The sequence below is a fragment of the Amblyomma mixtum genome, chromosome 1 (genome assembly GCF_055824585.1).
Source record: "Amblyomma mixtum isolate Tamu chromosome 1, ASM5582458v1, whole genome shotgun sequence".
Taxonomy (NCBI): domain Eukaryota; kingdom Metazoa; phylum Arthropoda; class Arachnida; order Ixodida; family Ixodidae; genus Amblyomma; species Amblyomma mixtum.
This window is the reverse complement of record NC_143012.1, coordinates 181,814,485-181,841,258: the sequence shown is the minus strand read 5'-3', so window position 1 is coordinate 181,841,258 and position 26,774 is coordinate 181,814,485. Positions and strand designations below refer to the sequence as shown.

At 46.8% G+C, this 26,774-nt stretch overlaps 1 protein-coding gene across 1 annotated transcript in view; it reads right to left on the bottom strand.

Moving 5' to 3' along the window:
• LOC149370149 (putative 4-coumarate--CoA ligase 3) overlaps positions 1 to 26,774 on the bottom strand; it is a 54,640-nt gene that overhangs the window by 14,638 nt on the left and 13,228 nt on the right. Inside the window, exons 2-5 of the mRNA XM_089560313.1 lie at positions 25,801 to 25,950; positions 19,002 to 19,203; positions 10,101 to 10,204; positions 4,643 to 4,845 (exon numbers count right to left, since the gene is read on the bottom strand). Coding sequence (XP_089416439.1) covers positions 4,643 to 4,845; positions 10,101 to 10,204; positions 19,002 to 19,203; positions 25,801 to 25,923 — 632 coding nt within the window. The 5' untranslated portion in view covers positions 25,924 to 25,950. The remainder of the gene's footprint in view (positions 1 to 4,642; positions 4,846 to 10,100; positions 10,205 to 19,001; positions 19,204 to 25,800; positions 25,951 to 26,774) is intronic.

Below are 26,774 nucleotides of genomic sequence, written 5' to 3'. Positions count from 1 at the left end.
CTTCTTTCACTCACACTTCCTCCCTTCCTGTGCGGTGCGGCTCAGGTGTCCACCGAGATGACAAAGAATTACAGCCCCATTTCCTTTCCTCAAAAACCGTTGCGTTCAAAGGGCAACGCATCGCGCCGAACGGTTGGTGGCGTTCCTTGGACCGTGGCAGCGCTACAACACGCTGTCGCGTCCCACTCTTAAAGGCGAGGCTTAAGCGTCATTGATTGGCAGTTAATTAATTCACCAACAAAATGGGCAGTGTACAATCGCGTAGCAGAATGCAGCACTCAGGCTTTCGCCTTTCGCCACTTTAGCCGCTAAATTTCCTCGTAAACGTAACGATGAACTGATGCGTATAAGGATTCCTGTTTGGTGGTTTATGCCCCGAGGCTAAGCAAGGAAAATGAGATCGGCTCTTGAATTTTTTGAACATCTAGTGCTTTTTAACGTGCGCACTCATTGCAGAACCTTCTGGCGTTCTCTCGTTTTGTCTGTATCGGTGTGCTATCGCCGCGGGCGCTCCATGAATCCGAGCACATCCCCGATATACAAGGTGTTTAAAATCATTGAAACCATCTTTCTTTAAAAAGCCGCTAAAGATACTTCGGTGCGGTGTCCGAAGTTTCATTTTACGCAATGGGAACACTATTTAAGTAATAAATTACAATAAAGAAAGCACTTAAATATAACTGACATTAGCTTTCTTTTTTCTCTTAGGTTCAAGGCGTGAGGCTATAGCGTGAAATTGAAGCCCGACAAAATCGAAGGTGAATGCAGTTTCAGAGATTTCAGAATAGCTATGATGCTTCAGAGATAAAGAACCTGAAAAAAAAAAAACGCTTTTCAGATCTCTTTAGGTTGCCTTTCCCACGTTGCATATTGATGGGCGTTCCTTAAATCAAATGCACCTGCAGTTTACTGCTTTCAGAACGTACAGGATGTTGACACAGTCGTCGCGGCGATATCAGTGCAGCCATGCCATTTTATTAGCATGCAACGCTGGAAAGCCAACTTACGAGGTGCCAAATGCGTATTTTCTACGTTCTATATCTCGAAGCAAGATGCTCATTCAGAAATTTATAAATTTGGTTCCCCTACTACGCAGAAGGCCTTCAATTTATGAACATAATCTTGTGTCCTAAAGCGAATGCTTAGAGTTGATCAATTTATTTTAATTAATTACTTATGTTTTTGATGCCCTCTAGCATATAATTAATGTCTAGCATGCCATACAATCAGCCTGTACAGACCGCAGAGACCTATCTTTCAAGGCATTCAAAAGAAAAATATACATTGAAAAATTTGACACACCTTGTATATTGCATTTGGATATTTCAACGCGCGCAGCGCTGAGGATTTTTTGGGGGGTACACGGCAGCACTATCAGGATGCGGAACACTACTCCGTTCCCCAGCTACATTGTGCAGGTGAGGGAATTATTTGGTAAATGTGTCCGCTCAAGTTACCCCTTTTTGCCGTTATGACGTCCTCGCAGCAGTTGTCTTGAATCATTGCTGCTTTGCGCAAGTTGTTGCCACTAAGAGGAGATAATGAAACAAACCCAGGCCCGGATTTAAGCAAAATTGTCCGAGAACCTAACGATATCGCTATCGACATACAAGATATAAAGGTGATACGGCTCGTCGAAATAGGCAAGATGTTTGATGCCCTGTAACAGGTAGAAAACATTGTCGCCAAAGCTGACTTTCTCGCATAGACCATGGGATTGAAAGCATGGAAGGAGGAATCGGCGATCTAGAAAACCCTATCTGGAAGTCAAATTTAATTATGTATGGACGTTCGTCGTACTGCGTTTTAGGTGATGTAATACGTGCGTGTGTGTGTGGGGTGGTGGTGTCATACTTTCGAAAACAAAATAGACTCATCCCTGAAACAAATTCTGTTCGCAAGCCGGAACCAAATGCGTACATCTTGCGTCCATGACATGCTTTCATTTATAATGTTTTATCGTCCCAAAGCGACTGAGGCTATTACGAACGCCATATTGGAGCGCACGGGAAATTTCGACCACCTGCGGCTCTTTACCGTGCGCTTACATCGCACAGTACACGGGCCACAAGGATTTCGCCTCCATCGAAATGCAGCCGCCTTGGCCGAGACCGAAACCGCAGCTTTCGGGTCAGCAGCCGAGCGCCGTAACGACTGTGTAACCGCGGCGGCTTTGTCGACGATATGCTTTCGCATTCCCGCACGCAAGAAGTCTTTAAGTGTCGCTCTAATTTTTTCTCTCTTCATATAAACTATCTTTTTCTTTGATTTTATATTATTTCCACAAGACAAACACGGCCTTCTTTTAACTAAGTTGATGGAACGTTCCTGATTATTGGTATAGGGCTAGCGGGCCCGTGTTATCAACAGACAGACACACGGCTAATTGTGGGCAGTGCCTAATATAATTGCTATCGACTAAAACCGCCATAGCTTCGGGCGGATGTAGCGAGTGAGGTCCTTTATTGGCCGCATGAACGGGGTGAGTTTAAGGTCTCTCGGTCCTTGCCGAGGCTGTAGAATACGCAGCGGTTTGAATCACTTCCAAAAAGGGTCTTCCTTGGGGGACAACAGCAGCCATTGTGTTTTTGTTTTTTCTTTAGCCGACTTCATGATAAGGTGGGTTCCGTTTGAGTGGGGAGCCATGTGGCATAAGCCACGTAACCTTTGTAGCGTCTAAATGCATGGATATTTATGGAAATATGGCAGAAATACCCTTGCTGCCCTGAATATTTAGAACAATTTAGTGGTTACAAAATACTCTTCAAATGGAAGTTTTGGCTACATTCCTGATATACCCAGCCCTCGAAAAAGAGATGCTGTAGTTTAAAGCGTGGGTCATAGATATCAGCAAAAAAAAAAGATATTCCAGAGGAGGGCAGACTTCCGCCTGTTGGTCATCGGCCCCTAACGAGGAATATATTGCCCAGGTTGATCGGACGCAACTTTTGTTTCTGTCCTCAAAAACCTCTGAATTTCTGCGACAGTGAAGCAAAATACCACATCCGTACGTGGCCTAATGACTTAGGAACCACTTTCTGGCTGCGTTAGGTGACTAATTCGAAACCCACCTCCGGAAATCCCCAGCAAAAATGAACAATAGCGTACCCTGACCTGTTGCTCGGCGTTTTTCCAGGGCGTGATTTTGCGAGAAGCTTCAAAAACATTGCTGCGCCCCTCCCGGATCAAGCCCAGTTTCAACGGACAAATCTTGAAATGTGGTTCCTCGCGCAAGATGTATATGCAGTCTGAGTATGTATACCGGAACTTCACTTCCACGGCATTTGCACCACGTGTCATAAAAGAAAGGATAACTTGTGAGCTTTATCGAACGAATTTCCGGCCGAACGAAACACCATCCCGTCAGAAGAACTGTTAGGTCGCAAGCGCTTTTCCAAAGCATTTGACCGAATAAAACGCGAGCACCAGGCAGGGGCAAAAACTTGTCCGCATCATCATCAGCCTGACTACGCCCACTGCAGGACAAAGGCTTCTCCAATGCCTCTCCAATTAACTCTCTCCTTTTCCAGCTGCGGCCTCCGTAACAAGGCAAACTTGTTAATCTCTTGTGCCAAAATAATTTTCGGCTGCCCCCTGCCACGCTTGCCTTCTCTTGGAATCCACTCCGTTACCCTTAAGGACCAGCGGTTACCTTGCCTTCGCATTACACGTCCTGCCCCAGCTCATTTCTTCCTCTTGATTTCGACTAGGATATCATTAACTCGCGTTTGCTCCCTCACCCGCTCTTTAACGTTACTCCTAAACTCTTTTTTTCATAGCTCGCTGTGTACTCCTTAACTTGAGCTCAACCCTTTTTGTTAGTTTCCGGGTTTCTGCCCACCTAGGGTGAGTACCGGCAAGATACAGGGGTAAAAGCTTGTACTGGTTGCAGAAATGGTGGGTGCCCGGTGGCAATAGAGGTCGTGCCCGGAATTTCCCGCAGGCGAGGGTGACGCTGAAAGCAAGAGTCACCGCCTGTGTTCATATAACTGTTTTAATGCATTCTTACATCTGAGTGATGCGACTTCGGCTGCGCGAGGGACAAAAGCATTCTTAGTGTTTCTTAGGGACACGTGTTTAGTGGACATTCATGTGCGTTAGTGAGTATGTGAGTGTTCAGTATCCTTGATGTCACCTTTATTTTTCCCCTTTTCTCTCTTTTTCACCCTCTTCTTTCACCCTCATCTGGAGTAGCATGCCAGGCAGATCTGTCCTTCACTCATTGAAGTCTCTCTCTCTCTCTTACATCTTGGGTATGGTCTTCCTTATGACACACGTACGTTATCAAGTGAATACTGCGCTTTTTTGCCACGGAAACATCTCGGTGCACTTAGGAAATGTTCGTGGTACGGCTGCAGGCGAAAAAAGCTCTCAAGCTCGACTGTTGCCCTCTTTCAGTTGCCACGCTTTGCCTGTCGCTCGCCTTTTTTGTGCAACTTTTTCATATGATGTATTTTTTTTTTTACTTAGAACCACCTGCAGAAACATTTCAAATGAATGCCGCTCAAATAAATATTAGATTTGGAGATGAGATGTGCGTAAATATTATTTCCGTTTATGTGGTTGGCAGAGAAAAATGTAATTCTTATTTTGCTGCAGTTTTCAGCCCGGAAAGCTTTCCCCTTATGGCAGAGATCCGTACCTACTACTGTAGTAACAGCCCGTGTAGCAGTAGTGGGTGACCTCAGCGCCCTTGGGCAACCCGGTGGTCCCCGACGTGTAGCACACAGCGAGGACAGTGTCGCGGGGATCGGTGACCGGGCTCTCCTGGAACAGCTGTTCGTCCAGCGATGAAAAATTCGATGTTGAAACGAAGCCAGCAGCTTGTCCCATGCAGAAAAGGCCCTGGATGAAGGAATACACAGCATCAACAACTTCGAAAAGCTGCAGCCACAAAAAACTTGGCCGCACGATGACAGGGAACCTGCAGTAGCCTACCAACTGTTGCCAACAAAGCGCTTGCGCGTCAACTTGTCGCCGTGAGTCGATTTGTTTTTGTTCGGTTTTGCGTAGTAATACTTCCGTAAAGAATCAACAACTAGCCCGAACCCTAACCCTTGTGAACAGCGTCAAGATACGAGAGCTCTGAACGGAGCAAATAAACGATGCTGCCCAAAACGGGCACCGACACTCACCGTAAGCGCTATAAACCAAGGGTGCATAGCTGGGCTCGTAGTGTTTGACTCGCGTAATGGCTGAAGTCGCAATTTATTGCATTTTTTGTAAGCCGCCTATGCGCTACCACTCTCCACTAGACTATATTAAACGAGTATTTAGCCATGAAGGGTCTACGCGAAGCCGCGTCGGGGACAGCGCTCCGGAGAAAGCAGATTTTGCTCTCTGAGTCGAGCATTGCGACATGAAGTAGGCCCGCTGTCACGTGGTAGCTTTCGTTCTCACCGGATTTCTTTTACGGCCGGTAAAAAAACCTATGTGAATTCAACATCGGCGTAAACATTTCAAAGGGCTGTTTTTCATTGTGATCAACTTTTGCATTGACATTTCATTCCTGACGCCAACTTTACCTATATTTAACATGTTAGCTTAATAATCTTTGGTGATTAATAAATTTTCAGAACAAAAGATTACTAAAAAAATGATACAAATGGTTTTAAGCGCCTCGGATACCGCGGCTTTTTTTTCAATCTTGATTGCTCTTAGCCCGTACGGCCCGCTGGCCGTATGGCCTGCTGGGGCTACAGAGTTAGTATTTAGTGTACGCGTACGCTAAATACTATGCCTGTAGTACTGAAGTACTGTACCCGCCGCGGTGGCTCAGTGGGTCAAGTTGCATACGACAAGAGGAGAAGCGTGAGGAGGACAATTTAAGATCTTTACTAGCTAGACTTCTCGAAAGAGAAAGCGAAGAGCCTGGCAAATGGATGGATGACATTAGGAAAATAAAAAATAAGATTGAACTCTTTGACGAAGAACGCTATCGTGGCGCACTGGTGCGGGCTAGGGCGCAAGATATAGCTGATGGGGAGACACCTTCAAAACGAGCGCTAGGAATGGAAAAAACGCATGCTCAACGAAACCATATTGAACAGATTGAATGGGGCGGGGCGTTATCTGGAGACAGCGGGCATATCCAGCAGGCATTTCTTGAATATTATCAGGCGCTGTTTGCAAAGCAAGAAGTGGATGTGAGCGCATTCAAGGAAAAGTTTCTTGGCGCTTTGCCGCGATTAGATGACGAACAGAAAGAAAGGCTGCAGCTGTCGATAACTGCGTCGGAGGTCGAGCAAGCGATAGAAAATTTGAACCTGGGAAAATCTCCTGGACCTGATGGGTTAAGCGCCGCTTTTTACAAAGCATATAAACGCGAAATAGTGCCAGTACTGACAGCAGTTCTTAACGAAGCCTACAAAGAAAATGAATTGCCCCCGTCTTATGGTAAATCCCATACAGTGCTAATCCCTAAATCCGATGACGCAGAAAAGTTAAAGCAGGTCACAGCATATCGTCCTATCGCCCTCACAAACGTGGATTATAAAGTTTTCATGAAGATTTTAGCCTGTAGACTACAGTCAGTAATTCAGGATATAGTCGGTCCCCACCAGACGTGTGGGATCAAGGGACGCTCTATTGTTTCCAATATTCATAAAGCGAGGTGTGTGCTGGAATGTTGTGATTACACAAATAGCTGTGTAGCCATCCTTCAGCTAGATCTTGAGAAGGCATTCGATTGTGTTTCGCACGATATCCTGTTCTGCATACTCGACCATGTGAATTTAGGGTCCATTATTTGTGAGGGAGTGGCCTTGGCGTACCGGAGCTGCACGACAAGATTAATTGTAAATAAGAGTTTGGGGGCCCCCATTAGCCTGCAGCGTTCGGTGCGCCAGGGTTGTCCCCTCAGCCCTCTTCTATTCTGCATTTACATTGAAGCGTTGTGTTTTAATATCATGGAAAGTGAAAAAATTCGAGGATTCCAGCTACAGGCAGCAGAAGTTAAGCTGCTGGCTTATGCGGATGATGTCGCGGTGTTCACAGTGAACCGGGAAGGTATAACCGAGGCCGTGGCATGCGTAAAAGAATTCACCAAGATCACCGGTAGTAAAGTGAATTGGTCAAAGTCCCTGGGGCTTTGGCACGGAGAATGGCCAACGAAGCCCGGCAATTTTGCAAACGTGTCCTGGGTGACGACCCCAGTAAAGTACTTAGGCGTTCCACTGGACGGTTATCGCGATAGCGATTCGTACTGGAAAGCACAGACGCAAGCTACGCGTGAAAAGGTGGAAAGGTGGAAAGGGCGCCACCTTTCAATTTTCGCAAGGGCCACAGTGTGCAATCTGTTTTTTATGTCTAGGCTGTGGTACGTGATGCAAGTGTTGCATTGTGCAAGGATGAACGTACAGAGACTGCACCGGATCTTTGCCGTTTTTGTGTGGGCTGCGGACTGGGAACGCTGTAGCCGGACCAATTTGTTTAGGCGGGTGAAGGATGGCGGCCTGAGTCTGGGACACTTATTTCTGCGGCAGAGTAAGCAGATTTTGTTTTGTGCGCGATGTAAGCGATCCGTTTTTGCGCACTGTGTGCCAATTAAGGCTCGGAAATGCACTGCCGGACTTTGTTGTCACAACCGAAAGTTTCTCGGGACGTATTTTTGGTTACTTTAGAGAGGTTGTCGCGAGTGTTCGATTCCTGTCTGTTCGATTTTCGTATGAATATTTATCTTCTGTTAGCAGGAAGAAGTTGTATAAAGATTTGTGCGATGTAGTTCTTCCACAACCTATGTACAGGGCCTTATACAATGGAGGCCAGGGACGCGACGTACTTAAGCGTGTGAAGGCGATGCAGGTGCCGCCAAGTGCAAAAACTTTTTTCTTTAAATTACATACCGGAACACTACCAGTAAAGGAATTCTTGGAAAGGAAGCAGTTATTTCTACCTTGGGGATCACATTGTTTAATTTGTAAACAACCAGAAACAATAGACCACGTTTTTTTGCACTGTTGGGAGGGGGTATACTTTTGGGACATCTTGCAACGGACTTTAAAAAAGGAATTTCCGCTCGACGCTCATGGTATTCGGTACTTGCCTGTAGAGAGTGAGGATGGGACACCATTCGACCTCATTATGCTAATGGGCCTCCATTGTATTTGGCGCTCCAGAATGGCAGGATATCATTGCGATCCTGATGCACGGCCAGCACGGATCTATTTTCGGGAGTGCATGCATAAGTATATCGAAGTTCAGAAACTTGCTCCTGAAGCTCCCGAGTGGCTCGAAAGAGTCGAGCCTTTGGTGACGCTTAAGGAGTTTTAATATGATGAAGCCACGCACCCCCGGGCGGATAGTGTTGTTAATTATTGCTCATTGCGCTCTGTAAGTGTATTTGTGTACTGTGGTTCTTGCCGAAGTCAGGCAATAAATAAAAAAAAAAGCCGCGGTGGCTCAGTGGTTTAGTGCTCGGCTACTGGCCCGAAAGACGCTGGTTCGATCCCGGCCGCGGCGGCTGAATTTTTATGGAGGGGAATTTCTAGAGGCCCGTGTACTGTGTGATGTCAGTGCACGTTAGAAAACCCCAGGTGGTCGAAATTTCCGGAGCCCTCCACTACGGCGTCCCTCATAGTCTGAGTTGCTTTGGGACGTTAAACACCAATAAACCCAACCAAGCCAAGTACTGAGGTCGGAGGTCTGAAGTAGTCTGTAGCCGAGGCAGTGCTTCGGCCCGGCTGCTACTCGAAAGCGCTGGTCCGACGCCGTCGGCAGCTGCGCGATTTCATTCAGGATATTTTCTTGTTTTTTTTGTTCGCTATTTGCTCATATGCGTAACTTTATCTTAAGCACCCTGCAGTCACTACGCGTAGTGATAGCGTCGTTGCGGCGGGTGCACACTCTGCTTCGCCGGTTGACGGTTCTCTACTTGCTCGCACAGAGAATAATAGTTCGCTGAATTTACAGCAGCTCTCTGCGTCACATTTTACTTCCAAGATTTTCGCATTGAAAGATCACCCTGTGGAAGCTCAGCTAAGTAATTCGGCATTGGTTCTCTCAGCACGGATGGTGCAGTAAAGCCGTTTGAAAACTGACACTGTAGTGCTTGTTCGTCTCGCTTGTTCGTCTCGAAGATGCTGTTATTCTCAGCTGAACAGTACGATCAGGCTGTGGATTGTGCATTCAACGCTCGATATAAATGATTGCTTGCAGGTTTTAATATGTGGTTGCATATATGGCCGCAAGAACTAGGCCATGACAGGCACCGCGTGTTGACGTTCACGTGTAAAACACGGCTACAGCGTTGGCCAGTGCGGTGATGATTTAGAAATATGCGAGTTGTACTGAGTACTGTAAAGCAAGAGAGACAAAAATGTCAACGAAGGAAAAAAGCGCGCTTACATGTAATTGCCTCTTCTCAAGAACTTTTATTTACTGATATTACATGATCACAAAGCGCATGCCATATAGGCATTCATTCAAAAACAACCTGTCTTTTTTCTCATCATAGAAGAGAGACGAATTGAGTCTGATATTAGAAACGTGCCCAGGGTTTCACCCTTCGGTCTGTTTTTTTCTCATCGCCTGAAAATTCGATATTTTTAGTAGTCTGGCCTGCATTTTCGTTTCCAGCGCTAAAAATGCGACGCTAAATTTCCAGCGTTGGGAATATTTTTACACGTATTCCGGCGTCCTTTCTTGCGCGTGTTTACATAGCTATCAGAGTGTACAATATAGTTTTTAGCACATGGTGTTTTGATCATATACACTCTACCTATGTCGGGATGCCCAATTTCGCGCACTTTATGCCGTTGACGGCCTTCTCTTCTATTGATGTGGCGGCAGAATAAATGAAGCATTATTTATTCTGTCAAGAGCATGTAAAAAATAGCCTCAAGCTCGCGCTTCCGTCGTCCGCCATTTTTTTTATTTCATCTTCTTTAGCACTACCCCGCAGAGCTTATGATTCAAGTTAACAGCTGCTAGTTTCGAGCGCGCCTTTGAGAACACAAAACCTGTTTTCGGCGTCAGTGTCGTGCTGTCGAGGTTGCAGATCACTTTGCACATCTCTGCACCACAGATCACGGCGGCCTTTATTGAGTTTGCTTGTTGTGTTTGACGGCACGCGTGCGACACTGGGCAGCGCTACTACTCACCTTCATGCCAAGTTCGGCAGTAGCCTTGCTGGCTTTCTCCATGTGCTCTTCGTCGGTTAGGATATGCGTGCTGTCGCTGTCCTGCGCTTGATAGCGGAGTTCACCTGCATATTAAGTTTGTTATGCTCATTATTATCTTAGCACGAAAATAAAACGATGATAGCATGATGCCTTAAAGTGGGCTGCGGCAAACGAGGAGTTCGCTGTAAAGGCGCGCTCACACTGGCGGGGAAACGCGCAACGCAGAACGTTTTCCGCGCGCCGCTTCCCGCACAAGCCGGTTTTTCTCCCGCAGGCAGGCTGCTGTGCCGTCCCGCAGAGCGATGGGTCCGGGAGCTATTTTTCCCGTGCCGCTGACGGGAACAGCCAATGGGGGCCGGCCGTGAACCGTGACGTCGGTCCTAGTTCAGTGACCCCGTCGGCGGAGGCGGAGGCTGCGCGCGTCCTGCCGGGCACTCGGCGGTTGCTTTGCCCTCTCTCAACGCCTGCTCACTCTACATTCCAAGACAACTGCAGCGAGAAAAGGCGCGCAGTGTGAGCGTGATTCCGAGGAGCTGCTTCGCAGCGGCGCCGTTGACGCTGCGCCCCTGCGGGAAGTTTCCCGCTAGTGTGAGCGCGCCTTAAGGCGTGGGCTTGGGTAAACAAAAGCAAATAATTGCTGTAGCGGGAGAAAAAAAAGTAAAGTAGGTAATGCGGCGCAAATCTGTTCTCATGCTCCACTGTTTACTGAGGAAGTGTTGTCGCGTAGGTATTGTTAAAGAAGAACGTTGCCACCATGATTGCATTAACAGGAACGAACTTCGTCCTTGGTAGGTCAGTTTCCTAAGAGGAGCTGATAGCTGTTAGAAGAGAGCTTTAACTAGTTCAAACTTTTAACATGACTTCGTATAGGCGAAAATTTTGAGCGTCGTCAATGTGAACGGCATTGGTTGCATCTATTGAAACGGCGGAATAGCCGGAAGACAACGTGCTATTAAAAAAAGCTCTTCCTATTTCAAGAGGTTACAGTCGATATTCAGTAGTTTTAGTTTGTGAAGTAAAAGTTTGTGACGTGCCTTGTTGAAAACTTTTGAAAAATCTAGAAATATACAGTTAGCTAGTTATGACAGATCTTGAATGTGATGCAGTGCATGTGTAAACGATATTAAATGTGTTTCGCAAGAGTAAGATTTTCGAAAAACATGTTGTGCTGACGTATGAAATGAATTAGATTCAAGCAAGTTAAGAAGGTTGGTGAATATTACACGTTCGAGCATTTTGCAAAAGTACTGGCAATGGATACGGGACGCTAATTACTACGGGATGCTTTGATTTGTAGCCTGGAACCACTTTTCCGATTTTCCACTCAGTAGGCAACTTTAACTGATTAAGCGCTTGCCAGAAAAGTTTGGTTAGTATAATGGAAGAATAAACTGATGTGCTTTTTAAGAACTTTGATTAATGCAGTCATAACCCAGAGCGGAATGAACTCCGAATCCATCAATAAGCTTATTGAAACTAGGAGCAGCAACAGTTATAGATGGCATGGAAACAGTTGAAGTGGTGAGTTTTAGGTACATGTACACCCCCCGTCAAAAGTATACAGCCCAATGGGTTTGCTTGTGAGGCCTGCGGTCAGCCTCGTTATGCATCCTCAGAGACCGTAATCTCTCGAAAGAGGAATGGCTATGCGTCCTTAATTTTCCCAAGCTTTTAACTGTTAGACATGCTAGGGGGCTCCGCTAGACAGCTTAGAAGCAATCCCCTTGGGCTGAATACTTTTGACGTGGGCTGTACATCAGTTGTGGCGGCTAAGAATCGTGGCACAAATGTCAGACGAATTGGGGTCACCTAATGGGCAAGTAAGGCGATTAAATTAGTAAGTAAATCGGCGGAAAGATTTATGCAAGGACATAAATTTTTCACATCGCTGGTTAACATAGAGGGCAGTACATGTGAGTGTAAGTGCTTTTTCGCGTCTTAGAGCGCCTACATATACGTGTTGGAAGCCGCCTACGAGTATACAAAGTCCGTAGCAGTTGGCGAAAGCTTTGCGATGCATTAGCGGCGTTTCTTTTTGTTATATAAACGCTTAATGTGACCATCATACCGGGAGGCGTTCGAGTGTGTGGTAAAAGTATGCTGACGAATGTATCGTTCAGTGAGTTGGTTGACTATGGCTGTGAACATGCTCTAGTTAGTTTTAAGATTACGAGTATCAAAGCTATGAAGGAAAAACATCGATGGAAGAAAATATATCATTATTGACCACCTGAAAATTTCATTTGTTGTAGTCTCGTATTATTATTTTTTTTTATTAGTATCCTGAGGGGCTAGAATAATCTCAAAGTGCATCAGCACGTGGTCGCTAATGTCCGACAGGTATGTAACAGGTGAGACCATGTCAGATTGATTTGTCAGGATTAAATCTACTGCACTAGCAGTGTTTGCCTGTTAGTCTAGTAGCATGCGTATACAGTTGCACTAACGAGAATACTGAGCACAGATCTAAAAATTCGCGATCTTGAGACGAGTACGGGGACATTAAAAGGGAGTCGGTATTCCATGTTGTGTTCCAAAAAATGAAATCGCCAAACAAGAGTAGTGGGAGGCGTGTTTCGACGATATTAATGGCATCGTAAAGTTCATTACTAAACGTACACGTAGGCAACGAGGAAGGGGGATGGTAGCATGCACCTATTAGTGTTCTTTGTTAAATAAGAGTTATCGCAGAGCACACTATTTCCAGAATAGTCTGGACATGTATACATGGTGATGGGATGTCATTTTAAACAGCGAGAAGCACTCTGCCGCCTCTCTGCGTGCTACGGTCACAGCGGAAGAACGAAAAACGTTGAGCATCGAAAAAGATTTCAGTGTCGCGAACATGCGCAGTGAGTCAAGTTTCGGCTAAAGCGATGATTTTGGCTCAATAGGTGTCGATAGCTGACGATAGAGATTTAGACTTGTTAACAACGCTTCTGATATTAGTAAAAAGAACCGATACTGAAGCTGTGGAAGCCCGACCACTAGCCCTCTCGCGTGCCTAAGATGTTCGATCCGAGCTAGCGGCAGAGGCTGAAATGGCATGTGCGCTGCGTGTATCAGTGTTAATTACGGTGTCTGGGCTTGAATCGTACTTGCAGAATTTCTTGTTCATAAGTAACTCGTAGCGCATCTTGTTGGGGGAGATCAGGTTGGCGTTTCGCAAAGTCGAAAAGCTCTTTACATACCAGACGTGTTGCGGCTGATTAATCTTCAGTTAGGGTGCACGCCTTGCTTTCCTTCAGGCTGCTGCGCTTGGAGAGGGTCAAGCCGTTTTTGTTTTAAAGTTGCAAAACTTCACAGTCACCGGAAGACATTTGTCAACTGTGAAAGTTGCTGACCGGTGCGCGCATTTAATAGCAAGGGGGGATAAAGAGTCAGGAAGGCAGTCGGTAAGAGTAGTAGTTTGTTTTCCCTCAGTATCCTGACAGGTTTCACTCGCATCTGGAATGCCAAAGAAAATTAAGTTGTTGAGCCGCGATGTGTCGCCAAGCTCATCCTCCCGTGATTGTAATGAACTGACCAGCGTGGAAAGCTCATCTCTTTCAGTGTATATGCTGAAAATTTGCTCGCTTGGCTCTTCGATTTTTTTTTACAATTTTCCTCGCCCACATCTAAACGGTTCTGAATTGCAGTGATTTTTGTTGGAATTGCTTTCTGTCCGGTTTTGACAGCTTTAGCTCAGCCGCTAATTCAGTCTGTGCTTTTGAACTTTGCAGGAAACGAGTGTGAACGCCCTTCAGCAACTGAAATATAACTTTGAACTGTTCCGCGGGTTCAACGACAAATGAATTTGACGAGCCACGAACGTAGCTCTGCTACACTTTATCATATCACGTGGGAATGCGAACGCAACAAAGCATTCCACCAACACGAACACCCGAGTGCGGAGCAATGGGAGAGTCGGCTCACCAGCGGCGAGCTCGCGACCCAAAGGGCCTTAGTGCAGCACGCGAATGATGCAGCACGACTCAGTGGAGCCTTGCAATAGGGGCCCACCCTTCCTGACGAGAAGCCTCAAGTCGCCAGCGCCAGAGAAGACGACGGGGACTTCACAACCGCGAAACCCTTGAAAGATCCAATAAAGTTTTCACTGATTCACTCTGCCACAGTGTTGTAAACACCAACGCGCATCCCTCCTGTGCCGCGTTTCTACCACAACGTTGTCAACGCAAACACATGCAGCGCACATCCCTCTTTCACTACAGCCATGGCGCTCAAAGCGCAAGTGAGGTGTTTACTGACTCGCGTTTCCTTCCCTTTCGTGAAAGTCTTAGAGGCTTCACGTTCACCTGCGGATTTTGCGGGGTAGGAGAACAAAAAATTCAGGGGGCACTTTGGCTCTCTAAAAAAGTGCTGCTAGGCGAAAGCGTTTCTTGGGGCACTGTTTTTGTTTACTTTTTATTTTTCATATTTTGCTTTTCTTAACTTTTTGCTCCTTTTCTTATATTTATTATTTTTATTTTCATATCCTATAGTTATTTTGTTTTTATTTTTGCTGATTCTCTTATGTTTATTTTTCATGTTTCCTTTTCTTGACTTTGTTCCTTTTGTTTTATACATGAAACCCCTACATTCACTAGATGCGCCTTTATTCTTGCTGGAACCTCGAGCCTTCGTGCCGCTTTCGAAAACCCCGGGGCCTGACGGCATCTCAGGAGAATTTTACAAGGCATTAAATCCGTTCTAGCCCCTGTCCTGCTCCAAATTTTTGAGACAAGTTTTGATGTTGAATTTCTGCCTCAGTCATTTACGAAAAGTCATATTGTCTTTATACCAAAAACCGAGGATAAGGAAAAACTTCGATTTGTAGATGGTTACAGACCAATCACGCTTTCTAATGTAGATTATAAGATTTTTGCTAAAGTGCTGTCAAATCGGCTGCAGCTTGCAATGTCTACTTTGATTGGGCCTCATCAAACATGTGGCTTGCGGGGACGATCAATACAATCTAACCTCCATGTAGCGCGTACGGTGTTGAAGTATTGCAGCGACGCTCAAGAACAATTAGCAATGCTGCGAATTGACCTGGCAAAAGCATTTGATCGAGTGTGCCATTCATTTATTTTTGCACTTTTAAATCACGTCAATCTCGGTTCAATACTTTCTACTGGCATACGCCTTTGTTACAAATCCTGTACCACGCGCTTGATTGTTAATGGCTGTCTCTCGCAACCAGTCCCAATTCAGTCTTCGGTGAAACAAGGGTGCCCACTGTCTCCGCTCCTGTTCGCATTATACTTGGAGCCACTTTGCATAAGTGTTATAAACAGTAGAGCTGTCAATGATTTCCGATTAATGGGCCACGAACTGAAGGTATTGGCTTATGCTGATGACCTTGCGGTTTTTTTTGTACTGATAAGCCAAGCATCGATGAGGTTATTCGTTTAACGGAGGACTGTGGTTCGGTGTCAGGAAGTCGGGTTAATCGCTCTAAGAGTTGCGGTCTTTGGTTTGGTAGCTGGGGTTCGACACCTGCTGAATATGCTGGTATAACATGGACATGCAGGCCACCAAAGTACCTTGGCGTCCCTTTGAGTGCCTATAAGCATAGCGCACATTTTTGGAAAGACCGCGTGTCAACTCTTCAGCGCTGTGCTCAAACGTTTGTCCCCCATGGGCTCTCAATTTTTGGCAGGGCGACCGCCTGTAATCTGTTTCTCGCCACTAAAATATATTATGTACTGCAAATTATTCATTGCGCAAGACTTACTATCCAGCGTTTTCACAGGGTTTTCGCTACTTTTGTGTGGGATTCGTCTATTGAATCCATGAGGCGTGATAACCTTTTTCGGCCTGTAAGCGCTGGCAGCCTTGGTCTAGTTCACCTGTATGTCCGACAGATAGTGTCACGTTTCATGTTTTTCCGTGACACTACACACCCAATAGTACGTTCATTCCTGCGAACAAATTTAGTTCATGTTTTACCTAACCTCATTGTGTCTTCCAATGTTTGTGACCGTCCGTGTTTGTGGGGCATAATGCAAGAGGTGTATTTGGCTGTCCGTTTCCTACTTGTTCGTTTTTCTCCTGAGTTCCTTTTTTTAGTGTCGAGGAAAAAGTTGTATAAGGATTTGATTAGTATGCTCTTCCCTCTGCCCATGTACCGGTCTCTGTGTTTTGGTTTACCGGGGCATGACGTACTCAAAAGAGTACGTAAGATGCCAGTCTCGCCGTGTACAAAGACCTTTTTCTTTGTTACACACCTGTACGTTGCCCGTTAGAACATGGTTAGAGAAAAAAGGGCATTTTTGTGTCTACCGTTAATTGCCGCCTTTGTGATGAACCAGAAACAATTGAGCATTGTTTCATCAGTTGCAAAGATGCAGTACTCTTCTGGGATATCGTGCAACGCACTTTTAAAAAAAGAATTCATCTGACTCCACATTCTGTTCGTTATCTCACTGCGCTGCCATTTGTTGATGAACCCATGACATGTTCTTTCTGATTGGACTGCACAGCCTCTGGAAAACCAGCATGATGGACAGACACTGTGAACCTGTTGTGTCTACGAAGGATCACTTCAGTCGAATGGTTGTTCATGTAAGAGACGTGTATGCCCAGACTGAGTATGAACCGGAGTGGCACTCACTATTAGTGATGTGCTCTGCATTGCCCCTTTTCTAGTGCATGGTCTTTTGAATATGTATTGTTTACCACTGTTTTCGTAATGGCTTGTATATAGTTCATGTACATAGAACATTACATCACTGTAATAAATACCATGTTGAAGAAGAAAAAGCCTTCGTGGCGAAGTGGTAGCGTCTCCGCTTCAAATGCCAAAGGCCCTGGTTCGATTCCCACCCTCGGCGCAGTTTCTTTTTAAGCACTGACGCCGAAAGGCGGAAAAATCTGCCTACGCGTCTGCTAATGACAGTATGAAGCATTAAAGGCTTTCGCCTTAATACCGATTTTTGCGCGGGCATGGAAGTTGATGACGACGTGCAATGGCAGGGCGGGAATGAGGCAGTTGAACACGAGGCGGAATCGGTTGCCGCGATCGGATTTTTTTATTAAGCGGGTTTGGGATAGCACGTCCTTTTACAAAAACATTAAACAGCGCATAAAAACAAGGAAAAACCAAAAGAGCATGCAGAACACAATGTGTATATAAAAATGTACATCTGGCGACGTTGTTCTCAGCCAGCCACAGGCTGGTTTTGTCTTATTAAATAGTCCTCTTCCGTTGTAGCCACCGAAACTGATCTGTTCGCGCCTCCGCTGGTTCGTAACCCACTCGCGGCAATATTTATTTTATTTCCGCAGGTATCCGAGAGACTTCAAACACACCTTGCCTTTTTCAGGATTTCTAGCGAAGTGGCGCTTTAGCGATAAAAGCCAAACGTTCCTCCGTACTGAAACTAGGTGTCTCTTGTTAGGAGATTTATTTTGTTCGCCCTAGTATTACGTAGTATCTATTTATTTGTTTGTTCTCCCTGTTAATACACCTGCTATTAAATAAATTTCCAAATTAGAATATAAGTACGAAATGCCTTGCACTAAAGACATAGACATCTCTGAATGGTGCCATACACAGTTCCTAAATCTGTCTAGAGCAATTCATGCGACCCCATACCACACCACATAATGCCGATGCCACTCTACTCTGTTCCATCCAACAATCCACGCCAAATCACACCCTGCTTTGGTCCATATCGAGGAAATTGCAGTGTATTATTGCCAGAGTCTGCGACAATCGCTTCGGTTCGTCCTTGTTAGACTTCTGTATGGCCTCCCATCGTCTCGCATTGCAGCTGTCGATGTTTTCGTTGTTATGTTGCTTTCGTGAGCGGCCCCATAAAGCTGCCACTGACTGCAATAAAGGGTACACTGTGTGACACATTCGGATCAGAATGTGCATATCGTATACAAACTAATTACTCCGTAATGCTCTTTTTTTTCTTTGCAACATCCTCGATTTCAACGCCGCACGAATAGCAGCTGCTCCTTCCGGCAGAGTGGAAAAAACAGCTGATGACTGAGCCCGTTGTTGGCGCTAACGCTCGCGCATTGAAAGCGCTTGGATCGGAAAGTTCTCATGACGCTGAAGAGCAGTAAAAAGACGGGAGAAGTTATTAATCATTCCAATAAATTATGTTGTGGGCAGAGGAATAAAATATTTTCCGGCAATTTACAGAACTCCTAGCCACATACATCTGCTACCAAATGGAATGTCCGCTTCGAATGGTTTCCAATTTTGGACTATGTAACCCGGGGCAGTCTCTAAAGGACCCTTTTGTGGTCCAACTTTTTCACTTATGTCTAAAGGCCTACACCTACAGAGCACGCTTACTTCATTAGAATCAGTGCGAAAGCACGGATTGGTGCTACGTAGAAGACAGCGATGAGAGCAGATGGAAGTTGATGAAGACGACGCCCTGCAATGACATGTTTTCCGAGATGAACAACAACAACACAGCGTGAGAGTGTGGTGCAGTTTAAGACGAGGCATGTTTCACTGCAGAAATAGCCTAGAGGTTTTGCGCAGCGACCTTTCAAGGTGATCTGTTCGCGCCGCTACGCGTCGTACTCCCAGTCGTGGATATTGATGTCATTTCTTTTTCTGCCTCTTTTTGCTATGCTCCAGAGGTGGACATAGAAAATACGATATTGCTAGGCTTTGAACCTTACGATTAGTGCGTTCGCACGAATAAAATTCAGGTTATTTTCAACGAGGGCCACGTACTAGCGGCTCAGCGTCGAGCTTTTCCTTGCTTTCTCTTTATTTTAGAGCAAATGTGGATAAATTGTTGTTCCACATCTAGGGTGCATTTTACTTACCTAAGAAGTTTCAGTTCAAAGCTGAACTACGAACAGTGCCTCCTTCTGGGAGCCGTAGGAAAAGGAAAATGAGCAATATTCTGGCCAGGGACTTACCTTCCGTGAGTGACGTCTTGGCCAGGACGATAGTCGCTCCAGCAAGAACGCAGCCGTACATGGCGATCAGATTTTTCACGCTGTTTTTCAGATGCACGCACACCCGGTCACCAGGCAGGAGGCCATGCTGGCGGAACCCTACGGCGTACCGCCGCATAAGTGTCAGCGTCTCCGCGCGAGTGAGGCTGATGACATCGTCAACCTGCAAGCAGCGACACAATGGTTTAAATGCACATGCAATACAATTCAGCGATGTATAGGGTGAAGCGCATTTATCTTGAACACAGCTCCGCCGAAGCACTGTTAATACTATGGTGGGACTAATAAAAGGTTTCCGGCTCGCGCTAGTAAACATGTACTAAAGGCTTTGTCAGAAATTAGCGCAGGCGAACAGAGCTCGGCGTACGGCGCCACCAGTGCAGTGCCTGCTATGACGCGGAGCTTTTGCCGTGAAGAGCACTCTCATTTGGCGCGTCATATGAAGAACGTTGCTCGCTTCACACCGGTCGAAGTAGTTTCTCACGCTTTAAAATCCTTATTCAGATGTGAAACTAAGTATTATCATGTGCTAGCAGCGGTGACCTCGTAGATTATCTGCCATCCATGCGGAAGGTGCAATGTTCAATCCCCAGTGCCGCCATGTACCCACTGGCTATACAACGGGTACAAGTTTCCCTGTGGCCTGGTGCTCGGCTACTTTAGAGTTAACTGCCTAAAAAATAGCTCTTTGACTACACCTTCAGAGGACAAAAAAATCTTGTGTCATGGTCGTTTTTGGCAACAGATGTGCTTGCGCCATAAAGATTGGTTATCATCATTATTTACCTCTGGAGTAGCATGCCAGGCTCATAACCAGGCAGACCTCTCCTTTATTTATTAAAGTCTCTCTCTTCCTACCACTACTCTGGCGTAGTCATGACGGCATCCCAGAAGGCAGGAATGCATTCGAAGACTTAAAAGAGGAATTCTTTCTTCTTCCAACATGCGCCCACACGGAACTGAACAATTCGGCGCCGGCGATAGCAACAAACGTGTTCGGCTTTCGTGAAGAACAGGATCATCGACGCTTTTCGCGGCATTAAATTTTAGGCTTCGTGAAAAGGCACTAAATGGCGCCGCCGCGGTGGCTCAGTAGTTATGGTGCTCGGCTGCTGACCCGAAAGACGCGGGTTCGATCCCGGCCGCGGCTGTTGAATTTCAATGGAGGTTTGGTTTGGTTTATGGGGTTTAACGTCCCAAAGCGACTAAGGCCCAAACTCTGAAAGCTTCCTTTCCTTAGAAGCCTTCCTAACCTTACGTGAGGCCGCCTTTCCGCGAATGTTCGATGGAGGAAGCCAGCTTACTCTGAAAGCTCTCCTCGCCTCTCCTCAAGTAAGGAACGCATGCCGCGTGTCTGGGTTTGAGGGTTCCTTCACATTGGCCAATAGGACGCCGAGTAGGAAGTTGCATTCCCGTGGTGACAACAAACATGGCGGCGCCCTTCGAAGCTGGGCCCCTCGATTCAAACTGAATTCGTCGTCGTTACTGCGTTTTTCAGTGCGTTCGCTGGCCATAAATGGGCCATCGGTCTTTCGCTTCCTCTCATCTCGCCTCTAAGGAAAGTATGAGTGATAAATTTGCCTTAATTTTTTATTTAGATTGGCGATTCAGCAGCTGCTAGGCTTAAGACCATCGGTTTGTTGACAGAAATGGTTTCCGTCCTAACAACGAGATGGCGCCACTAGGCTGAGCTAGGCGGAAAATCGTCCACCAGATGCAAAGGGAATAGCCACGTAAACGTCAATCGTCATGTCATTGCGTCGCTGTTTGCATAAGCTGAATTAAAAGTGGAAATTTGAGAAACGTTGTAACGTCCCGCAAAATACCTGCGTTTAGCGTACGTAAGCATGCACACACGAGCGGCGACGTGGTGGCCGGGAGGCGTGAACGAGGAAACATTTCGGCGGCGGCGGACTTCGCTCGCTCTCGCCGCCGAATGCCCAAGTGTGACAGAGCCACACCGTTGCAGAATCTGAACGCAAATTCTTCCTCTGAGTGCACTTCCACTGGATTCACCGCGTCGCGAAGCAACCTAGCTGTTCGATGATACAGGTACACTTCATCGAATGCGTATTCACAAGCACGGTTAAAAAATTGCGTGTAGTCGCCCGCGTAGCGGTCAGTCCACGCTGCCATTTTCCCCCGCCTGCTCAACTGCACTCACGCCGGGCTCGCGTCCTTGCGCTGCTTCTCGCCGCCCGCATGAGTGTGCGGAGTCACTTGTGGCAGCAGTGAGGTGAAGCACTCCTCCAGGGCCAGGAGCGACGTAAGGACGCATGAAGGCAGCTGGCAGCTGCCTCAACTGTGAGGAGGCACCAAGGACGACCTTACTTAGGGCTCCTCAGTAAGGAAGCTTTCAGATTGACATGAGGGCTGCTCACTGCAGTGAAGGCTCCCTTACTGAGGTAAGGAAGCTTTCAGAGTTTGGGGGTAAGGCTATGAGAGACGCCGTAGTGGAGGGCTCCGGAAATTTCGACCACCTGTGGTTCTTTAACGTGCACTGACATCGCACAGTACACGGGCCTCTAGAATTTCTCCTCCAAAGAAATTCTAGCCGCCGCGGCCGGGATCGAACCCGCGTCTTTTGGGTCAGCAGCCGAGCACCATAGCCGCTGAGCCACTGCGGCGGCTCAATTTCAATGGAGGAGAAATTCTAGAGGCCCGTGTACTGTGCGATGTCAGTGCACGTTAGAGAACCCCAGGTGGTCGAAATTTCCGGAGCCCTTGACTGCGGTTTAGCGCTTGTGTTGTGTCCCTTGAATTTTGTGCGCTATGGATCCTCATGTCCACTACGGCGTCTCTCATAGCCTTAGTCGCTTTGGGACGTTAAACCCCATAAACCAAGCACTAAATGGCGCTCCAACCATCTCGAAAAATATGTAAGCAGTTGTGCGTAGCTGCAAGCATTCCAGATGAACCAGGTCACATATCATGCCACAAAGCAAGTGACAAAGCCGCCTGCCGGTGGCTTTGAGCACGAAAAAATAGTACAAAGCTTAGTTGTTGGTCTTTAATGTTCAAAGTGTCAATGTGCCTTTGATGCGTTGCAGTGCTAGAAAATTGTATCTGTATGTTTCCCTCCCCGTAACTACCGTGAAAGGACGGTAATAAGTAAATAGGGCCAAATAAGTAAATGAATCTGTGCTGGGCGGTCGGGAGTCCTAAGGCCTCGGAAAACGATGCTCTGTTCCCTGGGGCCCTGATTGGAATGTCGCTCAAGGCAGTAGTGTAGTAAGTTATTTTCAACTCCCTAGCCTTCTCGGGCAACAGTTTGGAAGTTTTTCGGTATGCAGCCTAGCCCGGTTATAACGAAGTCGGCGGGAATCAGAAATCACTTCGCTATATCCGCTATTTCGTAATATGCGGACTACGAAAAGAAAATGCAAACATCGGCATACCGATTTATTGCCGCTGAAAGAAGTCGTCCAGCGTCCCCTGAACACGTTTCGCGAGTGCGGCTTTCAGGATTGCGGCTTCCATACCATCCAACTGCGAACCAAAGATCTAGTCGAACTCCGGACTCCCGAGGTACATCCGTAGCGTGTCAACAGCTGCGATGGCCGCTGCGGAGGTGACCGGCTTAGGGGCACAACTAGCATCGTCGCATTCGCTGTCGGAGGCGCTCTACGCCAAGGTCTCTTCCATGACACTCCCGGCAACTTCTTCAGTCATCAAGTCCTCGGTGGCAACATGGTCTTCGTCGGCGAAAACGAAGTCCATGTGGCTTAGACCCGCAGGCACAAGGTTCAAGTCGCTAGCGGAATCCCAAAGCTGCTCCAAGCAGGCCGTCGCGGCGGCAGCATCAGCGGTTGCAGCGACGTCAATCGCGGTAGCGTCGTCCCCAGCAGGGGCCGCCTCCGCGCGGCTGCTTCGGGAGAAGCCGGCTTTCTCGAAGCAATCGGCGATGGTCAGGTGCTTCACATCCCTCCAGGCTCCGCTTGCGAAGAAAATCGCCTTTACCAAAGGCACCTTCATGCCGACCATGTTGTCGGCAGCGTGAACATCAATCAGGAGGCGCTCGATCATGCGGCGCCGGTAGTGGACCTTAAAGTTGGCAATAACCCCCTGGTCTATAGGCTGCAGCTTGACGGTAGTGTTTGGGGGCAGGAACAAAACCTCTACAGCGCTCAAGTGTGCGTTGACGTGATGCGCACTGCAGTTGTCAAGCAACATCAGCACCTTGCGCTTCTTACGGACCATCTACAGCTCTACGCCGTGACGCCGTTCAAGGACGGCGCAACACGAGTCCGGCGTGCCATGCGATGCAGTGAAGCAACCTTTCGCTCCGCAGGAGAGCAGACGACGCCACGAAAGGACGCCGTCAGCCGGATTTTGCTCTTATTTTCGAGGAAAAAATCGCCTCAAGGACGCAAAAATGTGTTGATTGGCAGATTATTTTTCGGTTGGTATTAAATCTCTTCGTTATATCCGCTGACGCGCTCTTATTTACTTCGTTAAAACCGGACCCAAAATGTATTGAAAATGCAAAAATCGGAATGGGAAATTAAAATCCCTTCATTATACCCGTTATTTCGCTATAAGTGGCTTCGTTATAAACGGGCTAGACTGTATCGTCATTCTGTGTAATATTTTAGAACCTACCTGTGCTGTGTTATGAAAGTTATTACGAGTACCATTAGCATTATAAGAATAAGTTCACTGTTATTTTGGGCGATGTTTGCCAGAATAATGAGTGAATGGGACCTAGAAGTATTATATGCTACCACGCTGGAGCATGGTATCGAAACCGAGCTCACCCGCGCCATTGATATCAATGCTCACCATGAAACTAGAGCACGTCGTGATTGGTATTCTTAAGGAGAAGGAATAAAATTCCTTGACGTGGAGATAGAAGCACTACTAATCTAATCGCCAGGAATTCGCAACAGAAAATACACAGCGGAGAAGAAACATCCAAAACCAGAGAACACGTTTCCGGGAGTGCACTAGACCCAGTTTGTCCCCTAAGGAGCACGAAGTGCAAGTGGGCCAGCGCACGTGATTTGCGGCATGCAATGCATTTCCGCAGGATCCTCCTCGAGCAGTCGCATGCAAACATGATAATTTTGTCTTCAGTATGCGCATGGTGCCTTTATTGTCTTTTCAAACAGCGCGTGTAATAAAGGTGTCTTCGGGTTTTGAATAAGTAATAATGGTCTCCTTCATCTTTCTTCCTACTTGAAAATACGGCAAATACTTCGATTCACCAACGAACAAAAATACAAAAACGATGCACTATAGCGGCAATGAAAAGAGGACACTCGTTCAAACGTACAAACTATCTTTAGATGCTAAAACAAGCTTCAGCATCTAGTGAGAGAAGGTTTCCATTTTGTTGGGCGTGTTCTGGCTGCATAACCTTTAATTGCTTATCCGCCATTCATATATAAGCCTGTCTAATTTTGCGGAATGATTTAAAATGTGGTCAATTCGGCTTTTCCCGCCATCGCAGGCTTTCCGCGATTTTGCTGAAGATGAATAACAAGGGGGTACTGAAAAGAACTGTTCTGAGCGTTGCGTAATCAGTCATCAGGGGCGGCGACCGTCGAAATGCTGACGGGGCGCTCCCACAGAATGAAAAACTGGACAACTTTCCTGGTGAAGTCTGATCGAAGTCTATAATATCCGCCCTCAAAAAGCAATAAAAACAAGTTAGTAACACAAAATTAAACATAAGAATGACTGCATAAACATCTGTGCTGTATACCAAGTGGCTGAAACACGCACTGTGAATTGTCAGGTGCATCAGTGATGAAGGTTTTATTGATTATTTATTTATTTATTCGCTATTGATTAGCAGTATACTTAGGCAAAAAACAAAAACATGAACACCATTCCTTTTTCAGGAAGATGAAGTGTATGGAAGTCAAGAATGCAAGAAAGTTGGGGTTGCTTTACTCCTGAATTAAGTTCTGTTCGACCATAGCGGACGAAGCAGCTAGCAAGTCGTGTCATAAAACAAAAAAAGTAGGAACATGTATACCTAATATATATGTAGCCCATGGTTGAGGGCAGGTGGATGCATTTCTTGAAAGCACAAATTGAACATTGGAGGGGGAAGTCTCCGGGTGCTTGGCAAAGTTTCGACAAGAGGACTTCTTCACTTTCTGGTTATTATATCTTCAGTCACTCACGAAATCAGTTGCCAGTGGTTTACGCACGTCTTCATAAATTTGGGACAAAAATTAAGCAGTAAGGGGAAGGGGACACAAGCTGTGCCTCAAGAGTGTACCGATATAGCGTAATGGATTAATTGTTGTATATGCACATGATGACTCTCTACTTTACATTCATAGATCCCTAGGGGTCCTCATATCCCTCATACGCTGTAGTGATACAGCAGTTAAGCAAGCGCCACTGCCCTGCGATGACAGGTGCTCCCGCCGGCGGGCCTTGTGCAGCCAAGGTTGCTCTTTCCGAGCGCCCATTCATTAATATAACTGCCACCTGCCACAGTGGGCAGTTTGCTCCCTATTCAGTGGGCAGGTTCTGATGACGCCGCAAGGTCACGTTTTCTAGGTGGCTCAACCGCCTCCTAGGTTGCTCTCTGGACACGATCTGCCAGAGTCATGCTCGTGGTTTTTGGCTCACAACGCCGACAGCAGATTTCTCTGGACAACGGGGCTTTCAACGCCATGCCGTTAAAATTGAACTGGAAGCAATTGGTGGAAACCGAAACTGCATATCGCGACACACTGAATTACCACTGCAAGCATGGCCTAGAATCGTTTGCTTAGAGGCGGTCAGGACCCATGCTCACCAGCGCTGTCTTATCTGGCTTGGTGAGAAGCTCCTTTCTCACCAGGTCGTAGAAAGAGCAGACGGGGATCTCGATGCTCGGGTAGGGCGAATGGACAATGCCGTCCTGGATGCGGGCCTTCATCTGCACTGAGCGCGCAGGGTTGAATCCCTGCAAGAAAGAGATGACGTGGTTCAGCTCTGCCCGAGAGAGGCGACTAACGCTGCTTTCATTTGTGTTCGATGGATGGTGGACGGCAAGCTGGGGACGATGACGCATAGCAGCATAACTCTAGGCTGCATCGCGCTTGGCGGGTGCAACACACCCATTAGCTGTTTCCGCTTGGCGTGTCCTCATGTTCGACAGTGTGATTACAGTACCCATATCAGAGTGATATATCGGTACACTAAGTGACTGTTCATGTTATTTGGCAATGGTAGTGTGGATTTGCGTGCTCGGTATATAAAACTTCCACTGGCTTGATCAACGTACAGCTATAACTAATTTGAGAGGGAACATGACAGCGCGTGGCCTCCGGGCTTAGTAGAGCGCTGCCGCCGAGAGCCGACGAGAACGGCGGCACCACGGATATGCACGGAAAGCCGGCCATGCTTACTGGGCAATGCTCGCTGCTACTCGGCGACAGCGGTCCGCGAAGTGCGGCGGCCACGCGCTCACGTGTTCCCTCTCGTACTGCATCTACTTGTACACAGTGTCGCATGGAAGATAGTGGGCCACTTGTGAAACACACACTGAAGATATCGCGTGATTCTTTATGCACTCCAATCGATTTCAATTTTCTTCTTTCACCGAGGGCAAACCTTTCGCTGCATGCACGGCGCGGGGAAAACAATCTTGGCATCGTTCGTGTTCGTTCTGTTGTGATGTTATCCTAAATGTTGCGTACACTGGGCATGACCTCAGAGCTTGTTCCTCAGCAGTTTTCCGTCATTCGCTTATAGTTAACATTCTTTTAGCAAGCATCTTTGGAGAAG